This window comes from Trichoderma gamsii (assembly GCF_001481775.2).
Source record: "Trichoderma gamsii strain T6085 chromosome Unknown Scaffold_36.2, whole genome shotgun sequence".
In the NCBI taxonomy this organism is placed as follows: Eukaryota; Fungi; Ascomycota; class Sordariomycetes; order Hypocreales; family Hypocreaceae; genus Trichoderma; species Trichoderma gamsii.
Genome location: NW_020171373.1, coordinates 236,385 through 258,619, shown reverse-complemented (window position 1 = coordinate 258,619; position 22,235 = coordinate 236,385). Strand labels below are relative to the sequence as shown.

The 22,235-nt window shown below is 52.4% G+C and overlaps 6 protein-coding genes across 6 annotated transcripts; 3 read left to right on the top strand and 3 right to left on the bottom strand.

Moving 5' to 3' along the window:
- Positions 1–339: 339 nt before the first annotated feature.
- Positions 340–3,145, top strand: TGAM01_v208542 (hypothetical protein; the record flags this gene model as incomplete). The annotated part of the gene is made up of 2 exons (XM_018806690.1): positions 340–519; positions 596–3,145. 2 exons carry the CDS (start codon positions 340–342, stop codon positions 3,143–3,145), a joined length of 2,730 nt encoding a protein of 909 aa, XP_018660160.1.
- Positions 3,146–4,008: 863 nt separating this feature from the next.
- On the bottom strand, positions 4,009–4,197 carry TGAM01_v208541 (hypothetical protein; the record flags this gene model as incomplete). Its single annotated transcript, XM_024550358.1, has 1 exon — positions 4,009–4,197. The coding sequence occupies one exon, from the start codon at positions 4,195–4,197 to the stop codon at positions 4,009–4,011; it is 189 nt and encodes a 62-aa protein (XP_024404913.1).
- A 2,056-nt stretch (positions 4,198–6,253) lies between these two features.
- TGAM01_v208540 (hypothetical protein) lies at positions 6,254–8,353 on the top strand (the record flags this gene model as incomplete). Its single annotated transcript, XM_018806689.1, has 2 exons — positions 6,254–6,853; positions 6,911–8,353. The coding sequence occupies 2 exons, from the start codon at positions 6,254–6,256 to the stop codon at positions 8,351–8,353; spliced, it is 2,043 nt and encodes a 680-aa protein (XP_018660159.1).
- Positions 8,354–8,953: 600 nt separating this feature from the next.
- Positions 8,954–11,077, bottom strand: TGAM01_v208539 (hypothetical protein; the record flags this gene model as incomplete). Its single annotated transcript, XM_018806688.1, has 1 exon — positions 8,954–11,077. One exon carries the CDS (start codon positions 11,075–11,077, stop codon positions 8,954–8,956), a length of 2,124 nt encoding a protein of 707 aa, XP_018660158.1.
- Positions 11,078–11,235: 158 nt separating this feature from the next.
- TGAM01_v208537 (small nuclear ribonucleoprotein) lies at positions 11,236–11,948 on the top strand (the record flags this gene model as incomplete). Its single annotated transcript, XM_024550357.1, has 4 exons — positions 11,236–11,604; positions 11,664–11,756; positions 11,815–11,851; positions 11,908–11,948. The coding sequence occupies 4 exons, from the start codon at positions 11,236–11,238 to the stop codon at positions 11,946–11,948; spliced, it is 540 nt and encodes a 179-aa protein (XP_024404912.1).
- A 3,181-nt stretch (positions 11,949–15,129) lies between these two features.
- On the bottom strand, positions 15,130–16,711 carry TGAM01_v208538 (hypothetical protein; the record flags this gene model as incomplete). The annotated part of the gene is made up of 3 exons (XM_018806685.1): positions 15,130–15,966; positions 16,088–16,453; positions 16,607–16,711. The coding sequence occupies 3 exons, from the start codon at positions 16,709–16,711 to the stop codon at positions 15,130–15,132; spliced, it is 1,308 nt and encodes a 435-aa protein (XP_018660155.1).
- Between the last annotated feature and the right edge of the window lie 5,524 nt (positions 16,712–22,235).

Sequence of the window (22,235 nt, the reverse complement as noted above, 5' to 3'; positions counted from 1 at the left end):
AGTAACTTAAGAATCCTCCGGGCCTCACCAGTATCCCTGCTCTACTGTCGAGTCCTCATTTGGTGCAAAGTCGCTGAACAGCCCGCGTTGTCGACTTCGATAGCAATTCGACGCGTCCATCTCCCATTAACGCGTGCACTGTAGAGCAGCAGGGATTACAGCGGATTCGCGCTATCACAAGGCGCCCCGCCGCAGCCATTACCTAAGCCACCCCACTAACGGAATTTTGCAACGCCGTCGCCAACTTTTTTTTTTTTATCAGCGATAGCTGCAATCGCTGGAAGTCGCAAAACACCAGCTATTGGACTGTACGGCTTCTCGACAGCAACAAGCATCGCCATGGCTTCCGAATACAGGATACACAAACCATACATTCTGGCGCATTTGCCGAAGCCTTTGGACCATACCAAGGGAAATATCGTAGCCAGAGAAGTGTACGGCCAGCGCGATGGCCAGAAGAAGAGAAAGCGAACCGAGCTTGTTGTTGGCGTTGACGGCGAGACCACAAGCATCTACGATGTATGAAGTCAAAAAGAAGAAGAAAAAAAGTGTGCTATTTGCAATAGCAGTTTGCTGATAATGTGAATAATAACAGGTTCCTGCTTCAAGACTCGTCACATCTTATCCAATCCCGCCGCAAGAATCGTTTACCTGCCCCCCATACTCTGTACGAGTCCGTCGAAACAACACCACCGATGCCTTGCGATACACATTCATAGCCACCGCCGACAACGGGGCTCACAAAATCACTCTATTCAAGGACGTAGCCCATCGTGACGGGAAAACGACATCGAACAGCATCTCGCAAGTTTTGCAGACCTCTGCTGTCAAGTACATCACTTGCTCTTCACCCTCGAGTCAATCCGCAAACATTGGGGATATAATCGCTGTCTGCGAAGACGGAGAGGTTGTTTGCTTGTCTGGGGAATCCCTGGCTATACAATGGTTCTCCTCTTCCAAGGCAATGCTTCAAGATTCAGTGGCTACAGCCATTTCCGAGTTCCATATCGAATATGCACTTTCAGGAAGCACTGCCGAGTTCAACGAAGGGTTGTTCAAGAATCGACCTGAAGTCTTCAGCGCTCTGCCCAAGTCTACTGGTTCTCAAGTGGAGCTTGTTGTTCTGATCTCCAAGAGCTTGAGCCAAAACGTGGAGAACCGGCATTTGATCGTGCTGGCAGCCGTATCTGGAAGCTCTTCAGCATCGGCCGACGTGCAGCATCTCGTTCCCCTCGACATTATGCCAATCACTTCAATCGCGAGCCAGGACAATGACGAATCTCCCATCTACCAGGTTGATGTACAGTCGGGCCTCTTGCTTCAGCTTCAGCAGGGAGCTATTGGTGTCTACGACTTGACGGGTGCCGTGCCCAAGCTCAAGTCGTCGATTGAGGCAGAGAATGCGCAAACCTTTGTCCGGCTTTTCAAGCCCTTCATTCTCGCCTCGTCACTAAACTCCATTGGTCTTTACAACTACCAGTATCGATCCATCCACTCCAAGGCTTCTCTGGACTGGTCTGAAATTCCAACTGATGGCGAAACACCTCGATCTTGTCAGCTGATCAGCTACCTGCGAAGCCAAGATACAGTCGTTGCCCTGGTAGAGAACATTCTTGTGACCATTCAAGTCGAGCCGCCAAAGAACCCTGGCAAACGGCGAAAGGAAGGTCTCCTGATTGACTCTATTGGGCGAGGCACTGGTCTTGAAGTGCCATTCAAGAAGATGAGATGCGAGGCGTCATCTGAGTTCAACAAATTGGTTCCAGGAACGCTTACAAGCGATTATCTCGTCCAGTTTCAAGCCGAAACAGAAGCAGCCGATAGGTTACTCGCGAATAACGACCTAAACAAGTGGGAAGACGTCTTGCGCCGCAAGTTCAACGTGCCCAAGAAGAGCACAGGGCTGCCGAACGGCGACAATAAGACTCTGGAAGGTTCCGATGTGCAAGAGCTGCCAGAGTGGGAGTGGCTGTCTGGATTGTCTTACCCTGCGGTGGATCGCAGATGGATCATTTACGCCATCACTCAAGTATTTTCAGTTGACGTGAAGGAGGTTGGTGAATCTACACGGCCAGAGCTGCGTCTCGTATTGCCCGAGAGCAATGTGACAACCTACCTTGTGGTCGCGGGCCATCTCACTCTATCCAACCTAAGAACGGCCTTCCGAGATGAACTCGCACCCGAGGCATCAGACAACCGCGCCGTTGCTGGAGACTTGATCCGGAGCCTTGCGGATGCTGATCTCTCACTGACCCTGTTGCTAAACTACCTGCAAGCAACCAAGCTGGGCGAGGTTGAACTTTTACTCGCCATTAGATCCCTAATGCTCAGCATGGACTTGATTCCCGAGGGAAAAATGGACGCCACCAAACTTTTGACAAGCGAGCCCCATGCCGACAACAGCAACAAGGACGACGATATTGAAATGGACCTGGATGATTTGGAGCGAAAGATTGCTGTCACAGAGCATTATCTGGGCGATGACTCTAGTAGCCGCTCGCGTGGATTGACTCTAGCATTCACTAAGCTCTGGCGGCTGCCTGCGGTCTCCACGGTCAAGGCTCTCCGAACAACAGTATCAACGGAGGACATTATGTCACTCATCTACCTGCTACGAGTGGAATTACTCCGCGGAGCTTGGACTTCTCTATACATTGATCCTACCAGCTTTGATTCGGAGGGCAACGAGCCTCCCCCAGATGGCGTCATTGCCCTAATTGCAGACCTCTTGGGTCGATGCCTGGACGCAGTTGGAGCTGGTGGATGGCTATTTAACGATGCCATCTCGTGGGCTGACAAGGCCGAAGCCAGCGACTTCCTGACAGCCCTTCGACTCGAAGTTACAGCTGCGCTAGAAGGCATTGAAGAAGCCGTCTTCTTGAATGGTATCCTCGGTGAGACTGTGCGATTCGGAAACGCAGCCCAAAAGGGTGGCGCAGCCAGAGCATCACAAAACAAGTCGATCCTTTTCCAGGTAGAGAACCGGGAAACCAAACTACTGCCGCTTGGCTTGAAGACAAAGTCGCTGCCTACCAGGGAGAAGGTGGTGTCGGGAGGTGAAGTGATGCAGAGGAGCGTTCGAGAGATGGGACACCTGATCAGTCAAAAGGTGGAGGCGTACTCTTTGGAGAAGCTCTCCATTTGAGCCGCAGATCTGCCCCATTGAACAGGCAGAGGCTCATACAAAGGGTCAATTGTGTCAAGCTTATTTTCTGAGGGGAAGAGAGCTTCTAGAAAGGGAGCCTTGGGGAGAGAAGGGCGCGATGGATGGTAGGATCTTTGACTAGTGCGGCTCAGACGGAGTCGGTATCTCAGTCGGGCAACTAGTCGTCGGAGAAAAAAAAAGTGAGGCTCACATGCATGGCATGATCTCATGGGGGGCGGAGAGCAAGCTTCGATGAAGGAGGCCGGATGACTTGGTTGGCAGTTTCTAATATTTGGCGGGCTGGATAATACCATTGTTGGCAACGAGATATACTTGGCGGCTATATACGGTACGATGGATAGGAGCTGATGGCCGGTTTTGTACATATCAAAATGATGATGCCGAGGGTGTTTGTATTGAGTTAAATTTTGGGAAAGAGGTACATAGCAACCTATACCTCCGGGCTTGTTGACAAAGAAGAAGAAGAAGATAATGGAATGACCACATGAAGGTACTGAAAAGGGTGAATAATTGGAGAGTCAAAAGCAGGGCGAGCAAGCATGCATGCATGACATCTAGCCAGAGTATCCATCCATATCTGAATATGCTCCATGGTATCTGAAACGGGGCTTGTGCGGGATAGATAGATGAGCATGTGATTAGTGGAAGGGTTGTTCTGTGAGGCGATGCAGCAAATTCTACTCCATGATTGTAGTAAGCAAAAGCCCTTTCTCCGAGCTGAGCTGAGGCTCTGGTGGTTGAGCTGAGGTCTTACTACATGTAGGATGCAGGTAGCTGGACACATATGAGAAGAATGGGCAGCAGACTCGAGCGAATGGGAGAGCAAAGAAATGCAGGGCTGTTCAGAGGATTGTGAGGAGAGGGGATATTACGCTGGTGGTGAAGCTCGAGCTCATGTCGATCACAGAAGTGGTGGGAGAGGTTGTCTGTGCAGAGTTGCACAGTCTGTTTACTACTAGTACTGTTGCTTTATCTAAGGTAGGGAGCGAAAGGCGAAAGGCGACAAGCTGAAGCTGCAATGTAACGCTCATACTTCTTTCTGATAAAGAGAAAATGCATGTGCTTGCTTCCAGACATGCGTCAATCTGTCCATCTCCGTCTTCGCCCTGCAGACTGACTACTAGAATCTAAGGTAACTTTAGCGCTTTATCTCACCCTCGGCGTTTGCCACTACACGTAGAGGCGAGTGGCAGTACATGCAGGCTTCGGTTTCAGCGATCGTGTTAGTACCAGATTAGTAGCAGAAACGTTAGATGCAGTGGAGTTGTTGCAGCGGCACAGCCTCACAGAGAAGGAGACGAGACATAAGACGTGCCGTGCATATGTACGTTGGCTGCGGTTTATTAACCTTAAAAAGTCAAGAATGCAGGGTCTAAGGAGTTCGTGTTCTGGACGCTTCGAGAAGGTCGGCTTATAGCGAGACGGACACGAGCGAGGTGGCAACGAAGAGGATTTCTCAACATCGTGAAGAGAAGTGAAACGAGACATGGAATCTTCAAAGCGAATTGCTTGTGACTCTGCCTCAAACCAAAGTATCGATACCGGCAAGTACCGTCAGGCAGATGCAATCTTGACGTAGCTCGAAACCCGTCACCAAATGACTACATGTAAGATGCTAAAAGGGCAGATCGGAACCAACGGGGCCGGCTGTTGCGTCAGGCTTTTCCCAAGGCCAACTGATGCTCGGTCTGTACTGCACTAAGAGTCCGTAGCTCCGTTGTAGCTTTTGGCTCCAGTGATTGATTGAAGCTCAGCTCCAGGCACTGGTGCTACCGACAGCTTCTGGTGCTGCCGCTAACTGGGAGGAACACTGACGCCTTCTAGGGCTGTTTCTGGGGCTGTTTTCCAGGTACTAGCGCTCCATAACACTCTGCACATGTGGTGCGAGGAGGCAGAGTCTGGATGGATGGGTGCAGGTAGCGACATGGTTCCTGTACCCGTGCCTGTATCAGCATCAACCACATCAACTGTGACCAAACACTTCAAATCGAGCTATGATGTGCATTCAACGATGGAAATCCTGCTGGTTCCGGGTCGCCGCAGCAGGGGTCGGGATTGGCCTCCAGCGCTTCCAGGCTCCAGGATAGCGCCACACTCACTCTTTAACTCCAGTCTCTCTGTTATTGCTGTACCACCATCATCGGTCTCTGTGGCACTAATAACAAATTCCCCCACACCAAGTTTTGGCGGGGCTGGTGCAACGACGTCACAGCCTGTGGTGAAGCCACATGTTCGTGCCATCTTTTTGTCTTTTTCCTGAACTTGGCTCGTGTCCGATTTGAGATGACTGTGAGTTGCTCAGATCGGCAAACCAGCTCGTGCATGGGTTTTGCTCATCCTAGGCCCATTAGGGATGCTTTGCAGCGTAAAGACTTGAGACTTGAGGCTTGGGCTTTGCTGAAATGGCGAGAAGTCTGGTCCCAAAGGAGGGGCTGGAGTGCCTGTTGTAGTAGCAAAGCATGATGGATGGATGGTTTACATGAAATCCATGCATGTTTTAGTCTTGATATAGAAGCAAGGTTCCTGACAGGTAGCGGTACAAGCGCTGTATTGTTTACCACCTGGGTGTGATGACCTCTGCCTCAGGTACCGACGTGATAAACGCGAGCCTTCCTTCTGCATCTCTCCCTCTCCTCTCACTTTTCCCTCTCGTATCTGAATCTCGAAATCTCCTCCACCATCGACCCAGCTCTTAAAACTCCATCCACTCGGAGATAACCTTGAATGCTTCGATTATACGAGCCCACAACTTCCGAAGCCCAGGCTCTGCTGCGCCATCTCAGCTCACTCATCGACCGCTGCTGACCAACCAGCGGCCAGTCACATCTACAGCTGCCCTGCCTATCACGAGGACGGACACACGCAAGCGCAGACGACCGTTTGTCTCAAAACTGCGGCCCAACGTGATTTTCTTTCTTCCCAAGACCAAAATATACTCAGACAAGTTCGCCTGAATCACAGACTTGGCGACTTCGACTTCAACTCGCCACAGCCGATATATATATATTTTTCTTTTTTCGACCCAGCAACATCGCATCACATCGCATCGCACCATCTGTAGAGCAAGCCGTACCAGTCCCCATAGCTATGAGCGGCACTTCTGTCGTCCAACACATCGATGCCGTCGACGCCTTTGCCAGGACCCTTCACGTGCGCACCACCCAGTCAACCGTCCCGTCGCTCTCGACAGATGCTTCTCACGCCGTCCGCAACCTCCACAATGCCCTGCGCGATCTCCGCGTCGAGGCTGCCGACCCGGACTCACGCCTAAACGCCGCAGACTCGTCGTCCTACTTGAAGCAGCTAAACTCCATCATCAAGGACTCTCAGACGACGCTGAAGCAACTCGAGCTTGTGCTGGATCTGAACAGCAGGGGCGGGGGGCCGTATGCGGATGGTGCTGCCGAGGGCATCGCTGCTGTGCAGACTAAGCTGGTTCACCAAAAGACTGTGATTGACGCCTTTTTGGATCTGGTGCGAGTTAGCAGCGCTCCGCCAAGCAGCGGCCGTCGCGGGCCCAGTCTGGACTACATCAAAGAAAAGGTCGACACCATCGGGCGCAAGCTTTTTCGTCGCGATAGCACCAACAGCAAGTCTACTGGAAGTGGCGACGACAAGCTATGGAAAAGGTTCCAGGGCGAGCTTGTCAAGGAGGGGTTCTCGTCCAAGGTGCTGGATGAGCATGAGGTATGTAGTGTATAGTCTTGGCATCGGTTGGTGAAACGTTGAAGCTGACACTCTCAGGATGTTCTGCGCGCCTACATTCACGAGATCGAGACCATGCTGTCTGCCAAAGACGGCGCTCCTCCTACTGTCCAAGGCCTCCTAGAACTTGACGGCAATTCTGCCCCCGCGTCTGCGCACAAGTATGGGCGCCATATGACATTTCCGCTCGCTGATTACCAAAAGGCCCCTGCCAGCATGAAGACTGAAAGACTGATGCCCGATCAACCTCCATTCCCTTCGCTCGCCCCAGAGCTATCTTATGACTCCCGTTCTTGGGCGCCAGCTGAGGCTGGTGGCAACGTTGCTGGCTCGTACACCTTCATCTCGACCCAGGAACTAATCATGCTGGACTCCCTCAGTACTGGAATGGCTGGCCTCAATCTGAGCAGCTCTCCGCCACAGGCCGATATTCCGTCCTTCCAACCCATGATGTCTGGCGCTATGCCGCTACCTGAGATCAAGATATCTGGGGCTACAGCTCCTCAGCCGATTCCCCAAAAGAACAAGCTTCATGTAGAGGGAACGCCTCAGATATACGGCTCCAGTGCTCCGCCGGCATATGGGGGTGCGCCGATGCTTCGTCTGGCTCCTGATAGCTACGGCCGGGATATCCCCATGGGCGCAGAATGGACCAAGATCGACCGCTCTGTCGTTAGCCCTGAAGCTCTTCACCTGGCTAGAGTGCGGTACGAAGCTCGCCCAGGCTATGTTGCCGTCCTTGGCCGCCTGACTCTCGATGAAGTTACTTACTACGCCCGCCTTAGCGCCGAACGTCGTGCTGCTCGGCATGATGATGCTGCTCGGAAAGACAAGACCTCGGGTAAACACCGTTCTCACCATGCCAAAAAGCATGAGCGAACGGGCTCAGAGAGTAGTCGAGACGAGGATTCCGAGGACGACAAAGACTCAAGCGACATTTCTGACGATGACAAAGACTCGGGTGAAAAGAAAAATAAGAATTATCCTGTCATTGTGAGCCCGCCAGAAAAGGACAAAACATCTCCAACTGGTTCCACTATGCCCAAGTCAATCTTGAAGAACAAAAACACAAATCACGTGCGGTTCGGTCCTCATCCTTATGAGGTGAATCCCCGAGCAGAAAGGGAAAGCCGTGAGCACCGAGACTCCAGCTCTAAGAAGTCTCGAGATCGTGATGAGAGAGACAGGGATGACCATTCCAAGCGCCGAGATGACAGAGAACGGAGACGACGAGACAGTGACCCATCATATGGCGACAAACATCGCAGGGATAGAGATCGTGATCGTGATCGACGAGACCGGGACAGGGACCGGGACCGGGACCGAGACCGAGACGACAGCTACCGCGATCGCCGCGATGACCGCAGGCGAGACAAGACAGCCGGCAAGACGCCTTGGGCCGAAGCACTTGGTGCGGTGGGCATTGGCGGCGCTGCTGCCAGCTTGCTGGGCGTTTTGGCTGAAGCTGCCATAGGGAATTGATGAAGCGACGTTCCGTTAGAACGCTTTTACCATCTCATGACATGACTTCAAGTTTTTTTTGGATAAGATTTTTGAAGATTTTCGCTCATTCTACAAATCTTTTGAAACAAATTCCTTATATTCTTCCTTGTATAATCATTCAGGCACTAGTTGATTGCTGCAGCGACAACTGGACCTTTTCTTAATATTGGGGGTTTGGCAGGCAAGCTATTTTGGATAACACGATATATGACAGGTTATTTTTTCGCAGTGGCTGTTTAGGAGGAGGAAAGACAACTGGTAGATACCCTGGGCTAGCTTCATCTTTTGTACATATTGACTATTACATTATGGTATGCATAGATGGATCGAATGAATCACGAATTATGACTCTTATAAACTTTTCTGTTTGCCTTCATTGTCTTTGGCATGAAGAGCCGTTTATTGACGTGTTGATCAGGGACATGGTATTGCTGTATTATGTGCAATTATGTCTTATAGCTATATAGATGTAGTTCTAAATGAGCATGTAATATCCATCAATACCCCTATTCTTATTCATATATATATATACATGTATATGTACTCTGATTCTCTGTAGCATACCAATATGTCAGATTTCTACAACATCAACTCCTCCTCCAGCGTATCCCACCACTCCTGCGCTCTCGCCTCTTTCGCCCATTCCCTTGGCGGCCGAAGCATCACGTCGGATCTCTTTCTCGGCACCCTCTTCCACTCCAGCACCTTCATCTCATTCACCCTCGGCCAGGGAAACTCCGGGTCGTCGGAGCCCTCAAAGTCCCGCGCGTAGATGCCCGACTTCTTCTGCGGCAGTGTCCGCCGCCAGGTGGCATTGTCCCAGTCGAAGCGCTTGGTGACGTCCGCGTCGGGCCGCTGCAGGACGACGTGGCCCTGGGCCGTGCGGTAGCGCACCTGCGGGTGGAAGAAGTCGGCGAACTCGAGGAGCAGGTCTGGGATGCGGGTGTGTGCGAAGGAGCCCCCGCGGGATGATTTGGTGGCGGAGGCGGACTTGAGGAGGCGCGTAAGCCAGGAGGATATTAAGTGGTGGGCGTGGTCTTTGAGGAGCTGGGCGCGGCGGCGGCGGGAGGTTGCGCGGGAGGTGAGCGAGGAGGCGAGCGCCTTGGAGAGGGTTGCGAGGGCGTCGTGCTGGAGGATCTCGTCGGCGAGGGCGGTGTGGTAGGTTGAAAGGATGGAGGCGTGGTGGGGGATTGCGTGGGCGCGGATGGTGGCGATGGCTTGGCCAAAGGAGCGCTGGTTGATGAGAGTTTTGACGTAGATGTCGAGGTCGGCCAGAGTTGGGGTGATGTTGTAGGGTGAGGAGGTCATGGCGGTCCAGATGTGGCGGACGTCGGCGGCGGAGCTGGAGGTGGACAGCTCGCCGGTTTGGATGTCGCGGATGGGCTTGAAGGGCTTTGAGGCGGAGATGTAGGTCCAGTTGAGGAGGGCGGACCAGGTTTTTTGAGGGATGGGGATGTTGTAGCGCCGGGAGACGAAGTCGAGCAGCTTTGTGCCGAGGAGGATGTGCGACATGGAGCCAAAGGCCTCGACGACGGCGTGGAGGAGGCGAGGCGTGGGCGTTAGGGGGGAGTTGGGTGGGAAATCGCGGCCGCCGGAGATTTGAATGTCTGATGTGTCGTTTTGGGTGATGATGATGCCGTAGTAGTTTTCCAAAATCATCTTTTTGATCGAGTTGAGGGAGGCGGATCTGGCAAAGGCGATCATGGAGGTGCAGAGCAGGTCCTCGTCCATCTCGTGGCCGTAGTAGAGGCCGCGGATCCAGTGGCTCTTGAAGCTCTTGTAGCCCTGACGGCGACGCAGCAGGCGCCGCATGTCCTCGTCGAGCTCGTCGGCTCTTCGGTTCCAGGGTTCCATTTTAAGGGCGTTGACGCTGAATCTGATGTTGTCCAGGTGCTTGAGGACCGACATGGGCAAGGGGTTGCGATTGCTGTACAGATCGCGCGCGAGAAAGGCCACTCTGGAGCGGTCGAACTGGTAGTACTCCGGCTCCGTCATGAAGCGGGCTTTGAGGAAGTCGGCCCAGGACTTGGATGTGCGAGAGTCTTGCAGGCCCTGAGATGCCATGGCGGCCCAGAAGACTTTGGCTTGCTGGTAGTCGACTGCTGCGCCGGCGCATCTTATGGCTACTTCGTAATCGGCTGTTGTCAAGCTGTTGGGCGGCGATGCTTCGCTGCGGATGGTGATGAGGGCTTGGACGCCTTGGAGGATGCCATGGTGGACTTTGCGAATGCCGAATTGGTTTAGCAGTTTGCCGGGAAATGTGAACTGGGCGTGGCCCTGGGTGAGGTTGAGGCCGTGGGCGATATCAACTTCTGTCGAGACCAGGGGATCGATGCTGCGTAGGATCTCTGAAAAGGTTGACGCGGGGAGCTCTCTGGCTTCTCGAACTGCTGCTTCATGGCCCGGTGAATTCTCATTGCTCAGGATGTCGGTCCACGCAGTAAAGTCCCAGCTGATTTGGGATGAGTCCCGCTTCTGTATAGACTCTAGGAGATTTCCAAGCTCTGGACAAACAGACGGTGGCATCAAATCTGGTAGTAAATGACGCTGGCTGCTGGAGACTGTGTTATGAGACGCTAGATGGCGCCGGTCTGAAGCTCGCCCACATCTCAATGGCAGAGGCTCAAGATGCTGGTTTCTGAGAGCTGCCAGGCCAAGTCCACTAAGACGGCCTCTGGGCCAGACGAGTCGTCTGAGCGTCATGATTCGGCCTGTTCTATCATCTGGCTGGTGAACTAGAACGAGGGGAATGAGACTGAGCAGCCCTCCGGCCTAGCAGTGGCACGATGCTCTAGAATCTGGGGTAAAAGTGGCTTCGAGCACTGGGGCCGCGGGTCTTGGTGAAGAAGCTTTGAAGCCATATGGGGCAGCACCCCGATAGCTGCATATTGCGGAAAAGTCGATGCGTTTGCAGAGGTGGTGCGTCTGCCGAGGATTTTCCACGGCAATGGAGGGGCAAGGCTAGCATTTTTGACAAGGCCATCGCCGAAGCTACCCAAAGTCACGGAGCAGAAGAGTCGCCCTTGCGAAGCCACGAATTCAAACCGAGCGGTCCTTTTGATACGTCTCTACGATACACACATAAATCGAAGATTTACGACGCAGCCATGGCCGATGTTGGGGAGGAGACTAGCCATGTGGCCGAGCCGCTCGATCTGGTGAGGCTGCTGCTGAACGAGGTGGTTTTCGTCAAGCTGCGCGGTGATAGAGAGCTCAAGGGCAAGCTTCACGTATGGCCAAGTTCACAGTACCTGTATTGAGGCTGGATTTATTGCTGATGCTTTGACAGGCCTACGATAGTCACTGCAACCTGGTGCTAGGCGAGGTGGAAGAGACCATCTACGCCGTTGACGATGATGAGGAGGAGAGCGACGAGGCCAAGGTATGCGAAGAAATTCGGGCTACTCTGCCGGCCGTGTACGATTCTAACGCTTTCCAAGACCATTAGCAGGAAATCAGAAATGTTGTTTGTAAGAGGTCGGTTTCGCCCCATTATCTGGAGAGGCGATGGTGTTTGGCTAACAGCTTGACAGGCGATAGCGTCGTTTTAATCTCTCCGCAAGTTCCTTTCTAGATATAGACAGCAATGGCAGCAATGATACCGATAATGAAGAGATGATGTTCCACCGAACCGCGATGCGACGAGGCGCATATAAACTGAAGGCGGCGGTGATACTATGGTCGAGATGAGTAGGGCTGCTTCAGCAACGTTTGCAATTCATCACCAGGGGCTCGCTATCAACACGGAGTTCTCTACGCGAAGACGACAGAGACTTGTGACAGGGATGGCATTGGATAAGGACGGACAGAAACAGGATGCAGTGCTTTACATTCTGGACTTGGCGATACTATGGACAAGTCATCTGCTCTGTGAAGAGATGCGCTCAATGTGTCCAATGCGCTCAATGCGCATACATTGCGACTTACTCATCTCAACGTGGACAGACATACAGGCGTTGGAATTCCGTTGATCTGGTCGAGCACATTTATGTATCTAGTGGTGGTATGCGGTAATGCCTAATACGGGAGTCGTGTCATCGACCCACAGTTTCGATACCAGCTCGCCTTATCGATAACCTGCTCCCCGGTTACTCACTACAAGCTGCTGAGCCTCGATTCAAACAGTGACTCCTTTGGCGGTGGCTGAAGCTTAACTGGCCTGGCCGAAGAGTCATAGTTGCTATTTTCGGGTGTTTTTTTATATCATTGATATATATGTGTATATGATGCTTCCCACCGCCTTTGCGCTCTCTGGTTCTCTCGCGACTCAATCATCTGTAATACGAGTGCGGCAGCTGCACGTTCCACGGCATGATGGCGACCAAGACGGCCAAGACGGCCAAGGGCCTCGAACATGAAAAGCGCAAGGGCGAATCAGTAGGTGTTCCCATATATGTCTTTCGGTGTCTCAATCTGCACTGGATCTATTCTGACGCGGGGCTGCAGGCTCTCAGCGACTTTGCCGAATATGTAGAACAACAGCAGAATCTACGGTATCCAGCCTCTGCGAAGAAGCCCGCCGACTCGGCGGAACACGATGTGGAGCTCGACGAGCTGCTCGACAGTCTGAATCTGGTCGACTCTGCGCCGCGAATAAAGCTAAAGGACCTCGTGCTCGGATCCGACGACGACACCCTGAGGAAGCTCGGCGACGTCATTGTCGAGCGAATAGAAGAGGGCGCCGGCGAAACGGTCTTTGATCTCGGGTTCGAGAACAGCGGCGAATCCATGCAACTGACTCCGCAAGAGTGGCATCAGGCGCATACAAGGATCGTCGAGGCTGCGAAGCGGGTGGGCGCAGACTGCCAGCTGCTCCTAACGACCAATGTGGGCGGCAAGCAAGAGGCGGAAAGCACGGCGACGAGCCCGACCAAGGACAAGAGCTGCAGCGGAAAGATTCTCATTCGAAGGATACCGGGCAAGATTGAGGATGTCATTGAGACGAGGATAGCTGTCGTGGGCAATGGTAAGCTCGACACTTCTCATCGTTTTATAGTGGACAGCACTAATATGCCATGTGAACAAACAGTCGACGCTGGAAAGAGTTCGCTGCTCGGTGTGCTAGTCAAGAACGACCTGGACGACGGGCGAGGGAGAGCGCGAGTGAATCTCTTCCGCCACAAGCACGAGATGGAGACAGGACGAACAAGCTCTGTGGGCATGGAAATCATGGGGTTCGACAGTCTCGGCCAAGTCGTCACTTCGGATACCCCCGGCCGTAAGTATGCCAATGATCAGCTACCGTTGACAGTCTACTGATACTGCGCACAGGAAAGCTGTCGTGGGAAGACATTGGGAAGCGCAGTGCCAAGGTCATCACCTTTAGCGATCTGGCTGGGCACGAAAAGTACCTGCGCACGACTGTGTTCGGCTTGCTCTCCAGCAGTCCCGACTTTTGCCTTCTTATGGTCGCGGCCAACAATGGACTGGTCGGAATGAGCAAGGAGCACCTGGGCATTGCGCTGGCGCTCAACGTTCCCGTCATGGTCGTCATCACCAAGATTGACATTTGCCCTCCCAACATTCTCGAGCAGACCATCAGCCAGGTCACCAAGATTATGAAGAGCCCCGGTGCCCGAAAGCTGCCAACCTTTATCACAAACCGCGAAGAGTGCGTCAACACGGCGACTCAGTTTGTCAGCAAGAGGATATGCCCCGTCTTCCAGGTGTCCAACGTCACCGGCGAGAACCTCGATCTTGTGCGGCTCTTCTTGAACATGCTGCCTCACCACGGGCACTACCACTCGGACGCGCCATTCGAGTTTCAGGTTAATGACACGTTCTCGGTGCCGTTCACTGGTACGGTCGTCTCTGGCATTGTCAAGTCTGGCATGGTGCACGAAGGCGACAATGTTCTGATTGGGCCGGATTCCCTGGGACATTTCACTCCCACGGCAGTACGTTCTATCGAGCGAAAGAGAATACGAGTGCATGTGGCCGAGGCAGGGCAATCGGCCTCGTTTGCGCTCAAGAAGATGAAGCGGCGAGATGTCCGCAAGGGCATGGTGATGCTTCATAAAGAAGAGGGACAGACTGGGCCCAAGGTGTTTCAGGAATTCGTCGCAGAAGGTGAGTCAGACACATGTTATCCGGTTCAAGTATATATATACGATGTGATGGCAGCTAACCATCATGACAGTTCTTATCCTGTCGCACGCAACCACCATCAAGAAGCGCTATCAGGCCATGCTACACGTCGGTGCCGTGTCGCAGACATGCGCTATCATCGACATTGACCGCGAGCTGATTCGCACGGGCGATCGTGCCAACGTTGCCTTTCGCTTTGTCCAGCGTCCAGAGTACATTGCCCCCGGAGATCGGCTGTTGTTCCGAGAAGGCCGCACTAGAGGCCTCGGCATTGTCAAGTCTGTCGGGTACGATCCCAAGCACCCGCTGATGAGCGCTCCAGAAGATGGGAACGGGGCAGCTGAGGAAGCCGAGCAGCAATCTGTAGTTGGAGAAGCGAATGATGTGCAATCTGTGGTTGGGGAGGCGAATGATGTGGCGAGCGGGACGTAGATGTGCTGAGCGATTAGCACGCCGGCTGCCATGTTTATTATTACACTTGGTTTCTTTTTCCCTCTTTTTGTTTTATTATTTTTTTCCCCTTTATCCGTGATAAGCGATAGAGATGTATGGTTTTCATCCTTCTATGTTATAGTATTCGTTATTTGATAGCGATGCATGAGAACTCTAGCTGCCTCGTGTTTGATTATATCTATATAATTATGTTCTGTTTATCGAGTATACCTACTTCAGTGCGCATTTGCCAAAACTTGCTTTGGCAGTTCCAGCAGCTCTATAAAAACTTCGTCATCCGCACATTTCTCATCGAGATACATGCAAATCGCCTTGGCTTCCACGACGCATCGTCGACGCAACCACCAACTCTCGAGGGGCACCACGAGGCAGTGCCAGTATAAGAGGAGGAGCAGTGCCCGGTGGTCCTTCTCCTCGATGAGAGACCTGTATTTTGGATCAATGTGCGTGATGAACGTGAGGAAGAGGATGGCATTGTGGTCGTTGATCTTGTTTACCCACAGGATAGACAAGATTACGCACGCAGAGTGATAGGGCCTTGCGTCCGAGTCGACAGTCGAAGCCGACGTCGAGGGCGAGAGGTTGAAAAAGGAGTACAGCAGCGGCGGTAATATGCCCGGACTCACGGGGGCCTCCGTGTCAAACGTCTGCTGCATGGGCGTGTTGTGCAGCGTCTTGTGGAAGACGCTCTCCGGGCGCGACGGGTCGGCAATGTCCCAGACAACCTTTTTCCCGTAGCCCATCTTGAGCCAGTCCAGGTCGACGGCCGGGTTCGGGTCGGCGAGGGGCCACGCGGCGAGGGGGTCCTGCGTGCGGACGGAGGCGAAGGACGTGGCGCCGAGGATGGAGGCGCAGACCCAGAGGGCGTCGCGGTGGGACGAGGAGAGGGTTGTGGCTGGGGAGGGCAGGGCGAGGAAGTGCTTGAGGATGGCGGTGCCGTGGTACCAGTGGAAGGCGAGGGAGAGGTCGTGGGAGGGGTGGAGGGGGGTTGGGGAGAGGTGGGTGTCGTGGAGGAGGGTGATGGCGAGGAGGACGTGGATGAGGAATGCGTGCTGTGGTGTTGTTAGTTTTGATGTATATGGAAGTATAAGAAGGGGGGAGGGTTGAAGAAGGAAGAGGACATGAGAAGAGAAGAGGTATCATGATGAGAAGGGGGTATCAGGAGAGACATACTTCATCTACAAGGCTGTACAAGACTTTGAGATATCCCGTCCTCGTGGTGGGAGTCCCCAGTGTACACGCCGTCCTGTCGTAGAACCGGCTCAGGGCGGCATGGTCCTCTGGCCGCAGGGCATATTCGCCCAGTCTGCCGTGCAGAGGCAGGACGATGGGGATCCGCATGCCAGGCTGGAGGTATGCTTCGCGAAAGAGGCCATCGACAGATGTTGATGCAGATGCTGCAGGCCTGGCTTGAGTGGGAGCGAGGCTGAGTCTAAAAACGCTGGAGCGAGAGAGCTGCAGAGTTGGGCCGGTGCTGGAGTAGCTGCATGTGAAGCCTGATGCGAGACAGCGGCGGCATGTGGGCTTTGATTCATCGCACTATGAGCGTGTAAGTCATGATGTGCCTGATATGGATATGGGTATGGCAACGGCTGATGTCATGTATGTGCTACGGTATATCACGGGAGACGGGAGACGGGAGACGCGGCGGGAGAATGCATGAGAGGGAGACAATGAGAGCATGAGATTTACTTTGACGCTGCGAATCTTGCAGTTGCCGCAGCCTAGGCGAGACTTGCGATGAGTCTTGCGTTTGCGGACCGTGATGCCGTTCTGGTTGGCGATGCGATCGGCCATTGTGGGTTTGGGTGAGGTTGGAAGTCCGGCCAGGCCGGATCGGGCCGGAGGTAAAGAGAGGCAAATACGAGTAGTATAGGTCTTCAGTATGACCGCGTATAAGTGATTTTCGCCTTTGGTCCGAGAAGACGAGTGCTGAGATGGAGCTGGAAAGTGGTTCTTTGTGGAATCTTCTTTTCTACATGTATTCTAGAAGAATTGTGGCGGGTTTGAGTTTACGTGTTACGTGTATAGAGTTGGGGAGCTGTATTATGCTTAATTCCGGGTGGTTGCAGAGCTGGGTAGTTGCTACAGTATGGAGTGGTTTATTGTGAGATGTCTTGGGGAGAGACAGGTTTGTGTCTTGGATGTGGCGTGGAGGACATGTGTTGTGTGAGACAAATTTGACATGTAGTTGAGAGTGAAACTGCTACAGATTGATGAGTGAAGTGTGTTGAATCGAGGGATTGAATTCAGGTCCCGGGTAAGATGGTCTGGATTGCATACAAACAGTTTACACTATAGGAGATCAATAGCATCCGCGTATAGGAGACTGCCCTCAATAAACATGCATATAAACTGATTATACAGCGAGTATGGAAATATCCTCTTCTCGTATTTCAAATCCAGCACTTCTACGCCGTTAACCCGGCATCGTCACCACCAATCTCACCGCATCAGGAAGTATCTCGGACATCAGGCCACCAAGTGGCAAAAAACTCACTCAAGCTGAACTTGCTCGCTTCTTCTTCCAGGCACATTCTGTACAGTATTACACGCAACACACCCAACCCTGTACCCGCAGCGCAACGGAGTCACTCGACCTGCCTCAACTGCCTCAATGTGAGAGCCCTGGGTCAATTTCCCTTACCGCCGGCGATATGAGTGATATGATGATGTGATTTGCGCACGGAGTCGGTGGCTCCAACCGCCGTCAGCGAAGCAACGCTAGACTAGAAAGTCGTATTTTGACGGCAACGCGAATCGCGAGAGCAAAGGAAAGGTTCCTATAGTGGCTAGCTGGGGATGGAAACGCGACGAGCACGCGAGGGAAATAAAAAAAAAAAAAAAAAAAAAGTCCAAAGCGCTGGAGTCTCCACATGGGTCGGGAACATCGAGGCGAGAGAGACCCTTGCCACTTTTCTTAGTTCTTGGTTCCTTCTTTCGGTCAGTGACTCGAGTAAGTGTCGGTTTTTGTTTTTCCTGGCGCCTCGGGGGCAGACAAAAAGAGAGAGTCAGCGAGACCAACCACCCCTAGTTTGGTGAGACGATTAATTGGCGCATTTTGCGGCCTTCTATTTGCCTTCTTTTCGGCGGCGATTGTTCGTCCTGCCCGGAAGGGAAAGCGGCGTGAACGGTGAGAATGCTGCCATGGATGCTTCTATCATGGGAGGATTATCCACTTATTCTTTTGAGCGCGTAAAGCGGTGCCTTGACCTTTAATCTGGGTGCTACTGTACTGTTACTGCTACGTGGAACCGGTCAGGGCGTCCCTTTCTCACCGTTGGCTTTACTATACGAGAAACGATAGCGAAGGCTTGCAACCAGCAACGACTTATAGCAGAAACGTACTTGAAGTTCATATCTCAGCCCTCTTTTCTCTCATTGTCCCCAATTTAACTGTCGGATTTCTGCCCAGCAAACGGCGTCCGCCAAGGCGATCGCATGGCCGTGCTTTGCAGAGGCGAGAGGACTTGGCGATGTTAGGGGGAACAAGAAAGGACTGTCTTGCGTTTGTTGCGCCCTACGAGCCGCACAGGCCGGGTCACTAAAAAGCGCCATTAAATGGCAAAAAGAACGCACTGACGCTGAAGATATGGGTGATGTGATCGCCTTTTCGGCTATAGAGGAGCCCAGCAGGGCAGCAGGGCCAGGGCCGCCTTGGCAGTCCAGCCTAGCCCAGCTATAAACGGAGCAACAGGCTTTCCTCTTTATGCTGGTGATGGTGAGAAGGCAAGGGGGCTGGTATGGGCTGGGGGGCCATTCTTGGCTTATGGGGGGACACGCGAGCGAGCGAGGGTCAGAGTCAGTGAGAGAATTGAATCAAATGGGTGGTTGGGCCAGTCAAAGCTGTAGGTGTAAACTGGGCTGGAGTGGTCACAGCAGACTGCCGGATTCGATGTAGTGCTGCTGTTCTTATTTTGGCACCTTGAAGAACTTCATTTCCCTGGTCTGCTTACTGTACATTCAATGCTCCATCCTGTATTGGTCGATTAGTGCTGTCGTGATGAGTCCTTCGCACTCGCTTGCCCCCGGAGTTGAGCCGTTTCCGCCGTCTCTGTCTTTGTCTCTGTCTTGTCCACGCAAATCACTGCCCGGTCCGGAACGATTCCAGGAGCTTTGTCCAATAGCTGCGCTGTGACTTTTCGCTCGTTTTGCCGAGCAGCGTGTCTAGCTTGTATGCAAAATGCCCTGTAGGTTGTAGCGTCCGGTGCGGTGGACACGCAAAACGCCCAGCCAAGGCATTGACTGAGAGACGGGGACGGAGACTAAGCAGCAAATCAGAGGCAGAGGATTGCTGTGACAGAGACAGGATATTTGCTTTTCCCGCTTTGGACTGCCTCGCTTGATGAGAGGGCCCGGTTTATGTGAATGTGTGCGGCATTGTTCCCTACTGTTCCGGAGAAAGATGAATTTCATAGAGTAGTCCAGCTTTTGCAGCCTTCGTAATACAGTGTAGGTAGGTACTTGTCTGTCTGTGTACTAAAGGTACTGCTGGCACTACTCGTGACCATCGGAGTAAAGCTGCTCGCTTCACGCGACAGGGCCCAGGAGATGATCGGACGAAGCGTGGCTGGAAACCTGGAAATGGAGCTCTCGGCCAGAGGCTATTGCGGCATCGTATGGCATGGGCGTGAGATGATGTCAGGCTCCCGGCAGTAGCACCTACTGGAGCGCATATCGTTCGTATCTGGTATCCTTTCAAAAAATAGAGGGACGGAACTACTCCGTGCTCACGGATTACATGTACACATGCGACTTTGAACTCTGTGCCATGTTGCCAGCCCAGCATGACATTGGGCGGTACGAAAGGGGTGCTCCGTAATAGGCAGACGACTCTCCATAGTACTTGTATTTATTATGGGCGAGCTACTCTTGCTAATGTACCCCGTACTCTGCTAACGGTCGCCGCAGGAATTGAGATGTGCAATACTACTTACAAGTAGGTACTTGTATCTGCGTCTTGCGTCTGCACTTGAAGCTATTCCGGCTCTAGCAGGATGGGGATTGGGACCTCTGGACTCCATACGACTAGCAGGTCCCTTACATTAGGAGCTGGAGTGGGAATGCCGTCTACCCTGCAATAACGACGGGCTCCCCTTTTTATTTCATTTATTCTGGAGAATGGAGAATTGCGCATATGGTACTAAGTGTATTAGTGCGAATGCAGCAGCGCAGATTGCTACGATGGGCCGATGGAAGGTGATAGGCTTCAGGTGGGAAATGATGCTAGAGTTTGAAGCTATCAGATAGTTGGAATAGATAGTCGCCTTGTATATTGATTGATTGATTGATTGATTGATTGATTCATTCATTCATTCATTTACTTGATGTGCGATATTTATTGTTCGGCTTCGCTTCCTAGCCGGCTGAATTGGTCAAACACGTCCGGCCGTCTGGATTGCTTCTGGGCCTGGCCTTGCTGGGTCTGGGTCTGGTCTGCGGGACAGGCCCCATGGCTGGAAAATGTCCGTAGTTTATAGTACGGAGAATCGCTGGTGAGTGGGTGCCTCGAGGCTAGGAAGGGACACTACTCCGTGTATCTATTAGAGCATTGAAGATAAGGCTTTGTGCAATTCAATGCGAAGATTTCATTCAATCAATCGAACTATTCAGGAGTATCAGCCACGGTGGCCAGTATTATTAGGGATGAAGTGGTTGGTTACTGAGTAAGTCGATCGCTAAAAGAAAGAACTTTTCTATGATGATGGCAAAAGTGTTGGTGGTGACAGTTGTAGACGCCTACAAAATCAAAAGCCGACACTAAGTTTTTTTTTTTTTTTTTTTTCTGTCTTGGCTCTTGACTCTCCCGAGCCCTTTTTGCCTCTCCCCCATACAAAATGTTGATCATAGACCCTACTTGTAAACATTTTTCCCACCTAAAAAAAACTCTATTGCCGTCAACCACCAAAGAAAAATGGCCCAGCCCGCTGTAGCCGCCAATTGCTGCGACGTATTGCCGGAAAGTCAATTGGACCAGCGCAGCAGACCAATCCAATGCCAGGACAGACCGCTTGCCAAAATAGCCTGTGCCGCTGCCGTTGCCCGCCTTGTTATGGCTGTTGCGTATCTGCTCGTATCTAAGCCGGAGAGTGTGAGTGTGAGTGTGAGTGTATACGTAAGGCGAAACTGATGGTGTACCCGTGAGAAAAGGGGGGTGGATGTATGTTGAGTTGAAGAAGTACTGGCTGCCCTACTAGCAAGTAAGTACCGCTGCTGCTACGACTACAAGAAACAACAAGTACTGGTCATCAAGATAGCATCATCGGCGCTGAATCTCTGCATGTCGTTATTTCAGCTCCAATTACCGTTCCACGGCCCTTCTCCGCGGCGCTCACCTCTGTTTTCGTTTTGGCGCCATGCTGCTACATTATTCATTACCGCTCTTTTCAGTCTCTTTGTGTCTATCGTTCTATCGTCGTTTCCCTCGGCCGTAGTTTCGAGTACGCAGAGAGTACCTGTAATACTCAGTGTAATTTACAAGAATAGCAAATCAGCAGCCAAACAGAATCAGCGCTGGGGTGCTCCGAGGATAGGATAGGCACGCAAAAGCTCCACTCCCCCAAATCCGGCATGCCGGCGGACGTGGTCGATATCAGCTCTAGCCTCAAGGCAATAGTGCGGGTAGTTTGGGATCAGTAATTAATGCCTACCGATACCTGCTTATCGACCTCTACCTGCTCACTGGCCGTTGTATCTGCGTTCATGGATGTACATGCGGATAGGGTAGACCTGGTCTTATTAGCGCGGCTCTGACGGGCCAGTGGGGATCCTGTTCCGTGTCTTTGTCTGTGTGCTTTTTTGGTGTCTTTCTCCATTGTCCATGGAAAACCTGTCCGTGACGGGAACAACTTTGGGTAGACCAGTTTGTACGGCAGTCTATGCAGCGCTTGGGAGAGCGAAAAGGCGGCATTGATAGCTTGTTAAGGGGCCAAGGCCCATTTAGTGGGCGAGCTGTGCTGTCACCTCCTTTTTGCTGCGTGTGTAGTCTATTTTGTTCACTGGATTGACAATGGTGCTGCTCTGTAGAAGCCGTCTTCCGTATTCACCGATCTTTCGTCTTATTGCTGTTGCTTTTTTAATGGAGCCTCCGTCTGCTTTTGTTCGTTATGCCGCGGCTTTACTCGGGATTGATTACATGTAAGGGGACTCTTGTAGAGAGCGCACTGGAGAAATGATTGCTACACACGCTATCCCAAATCTCCATACTTACGAGTAATACTAGTCAGTCAATCCAATGGCCTCAATGAGAAAAAAGATGCCTGTCTCGTTCCCGTTCGTTGGCTCGAGTTCCATCAATTCGCGCATGTCTCCCCGGATACGC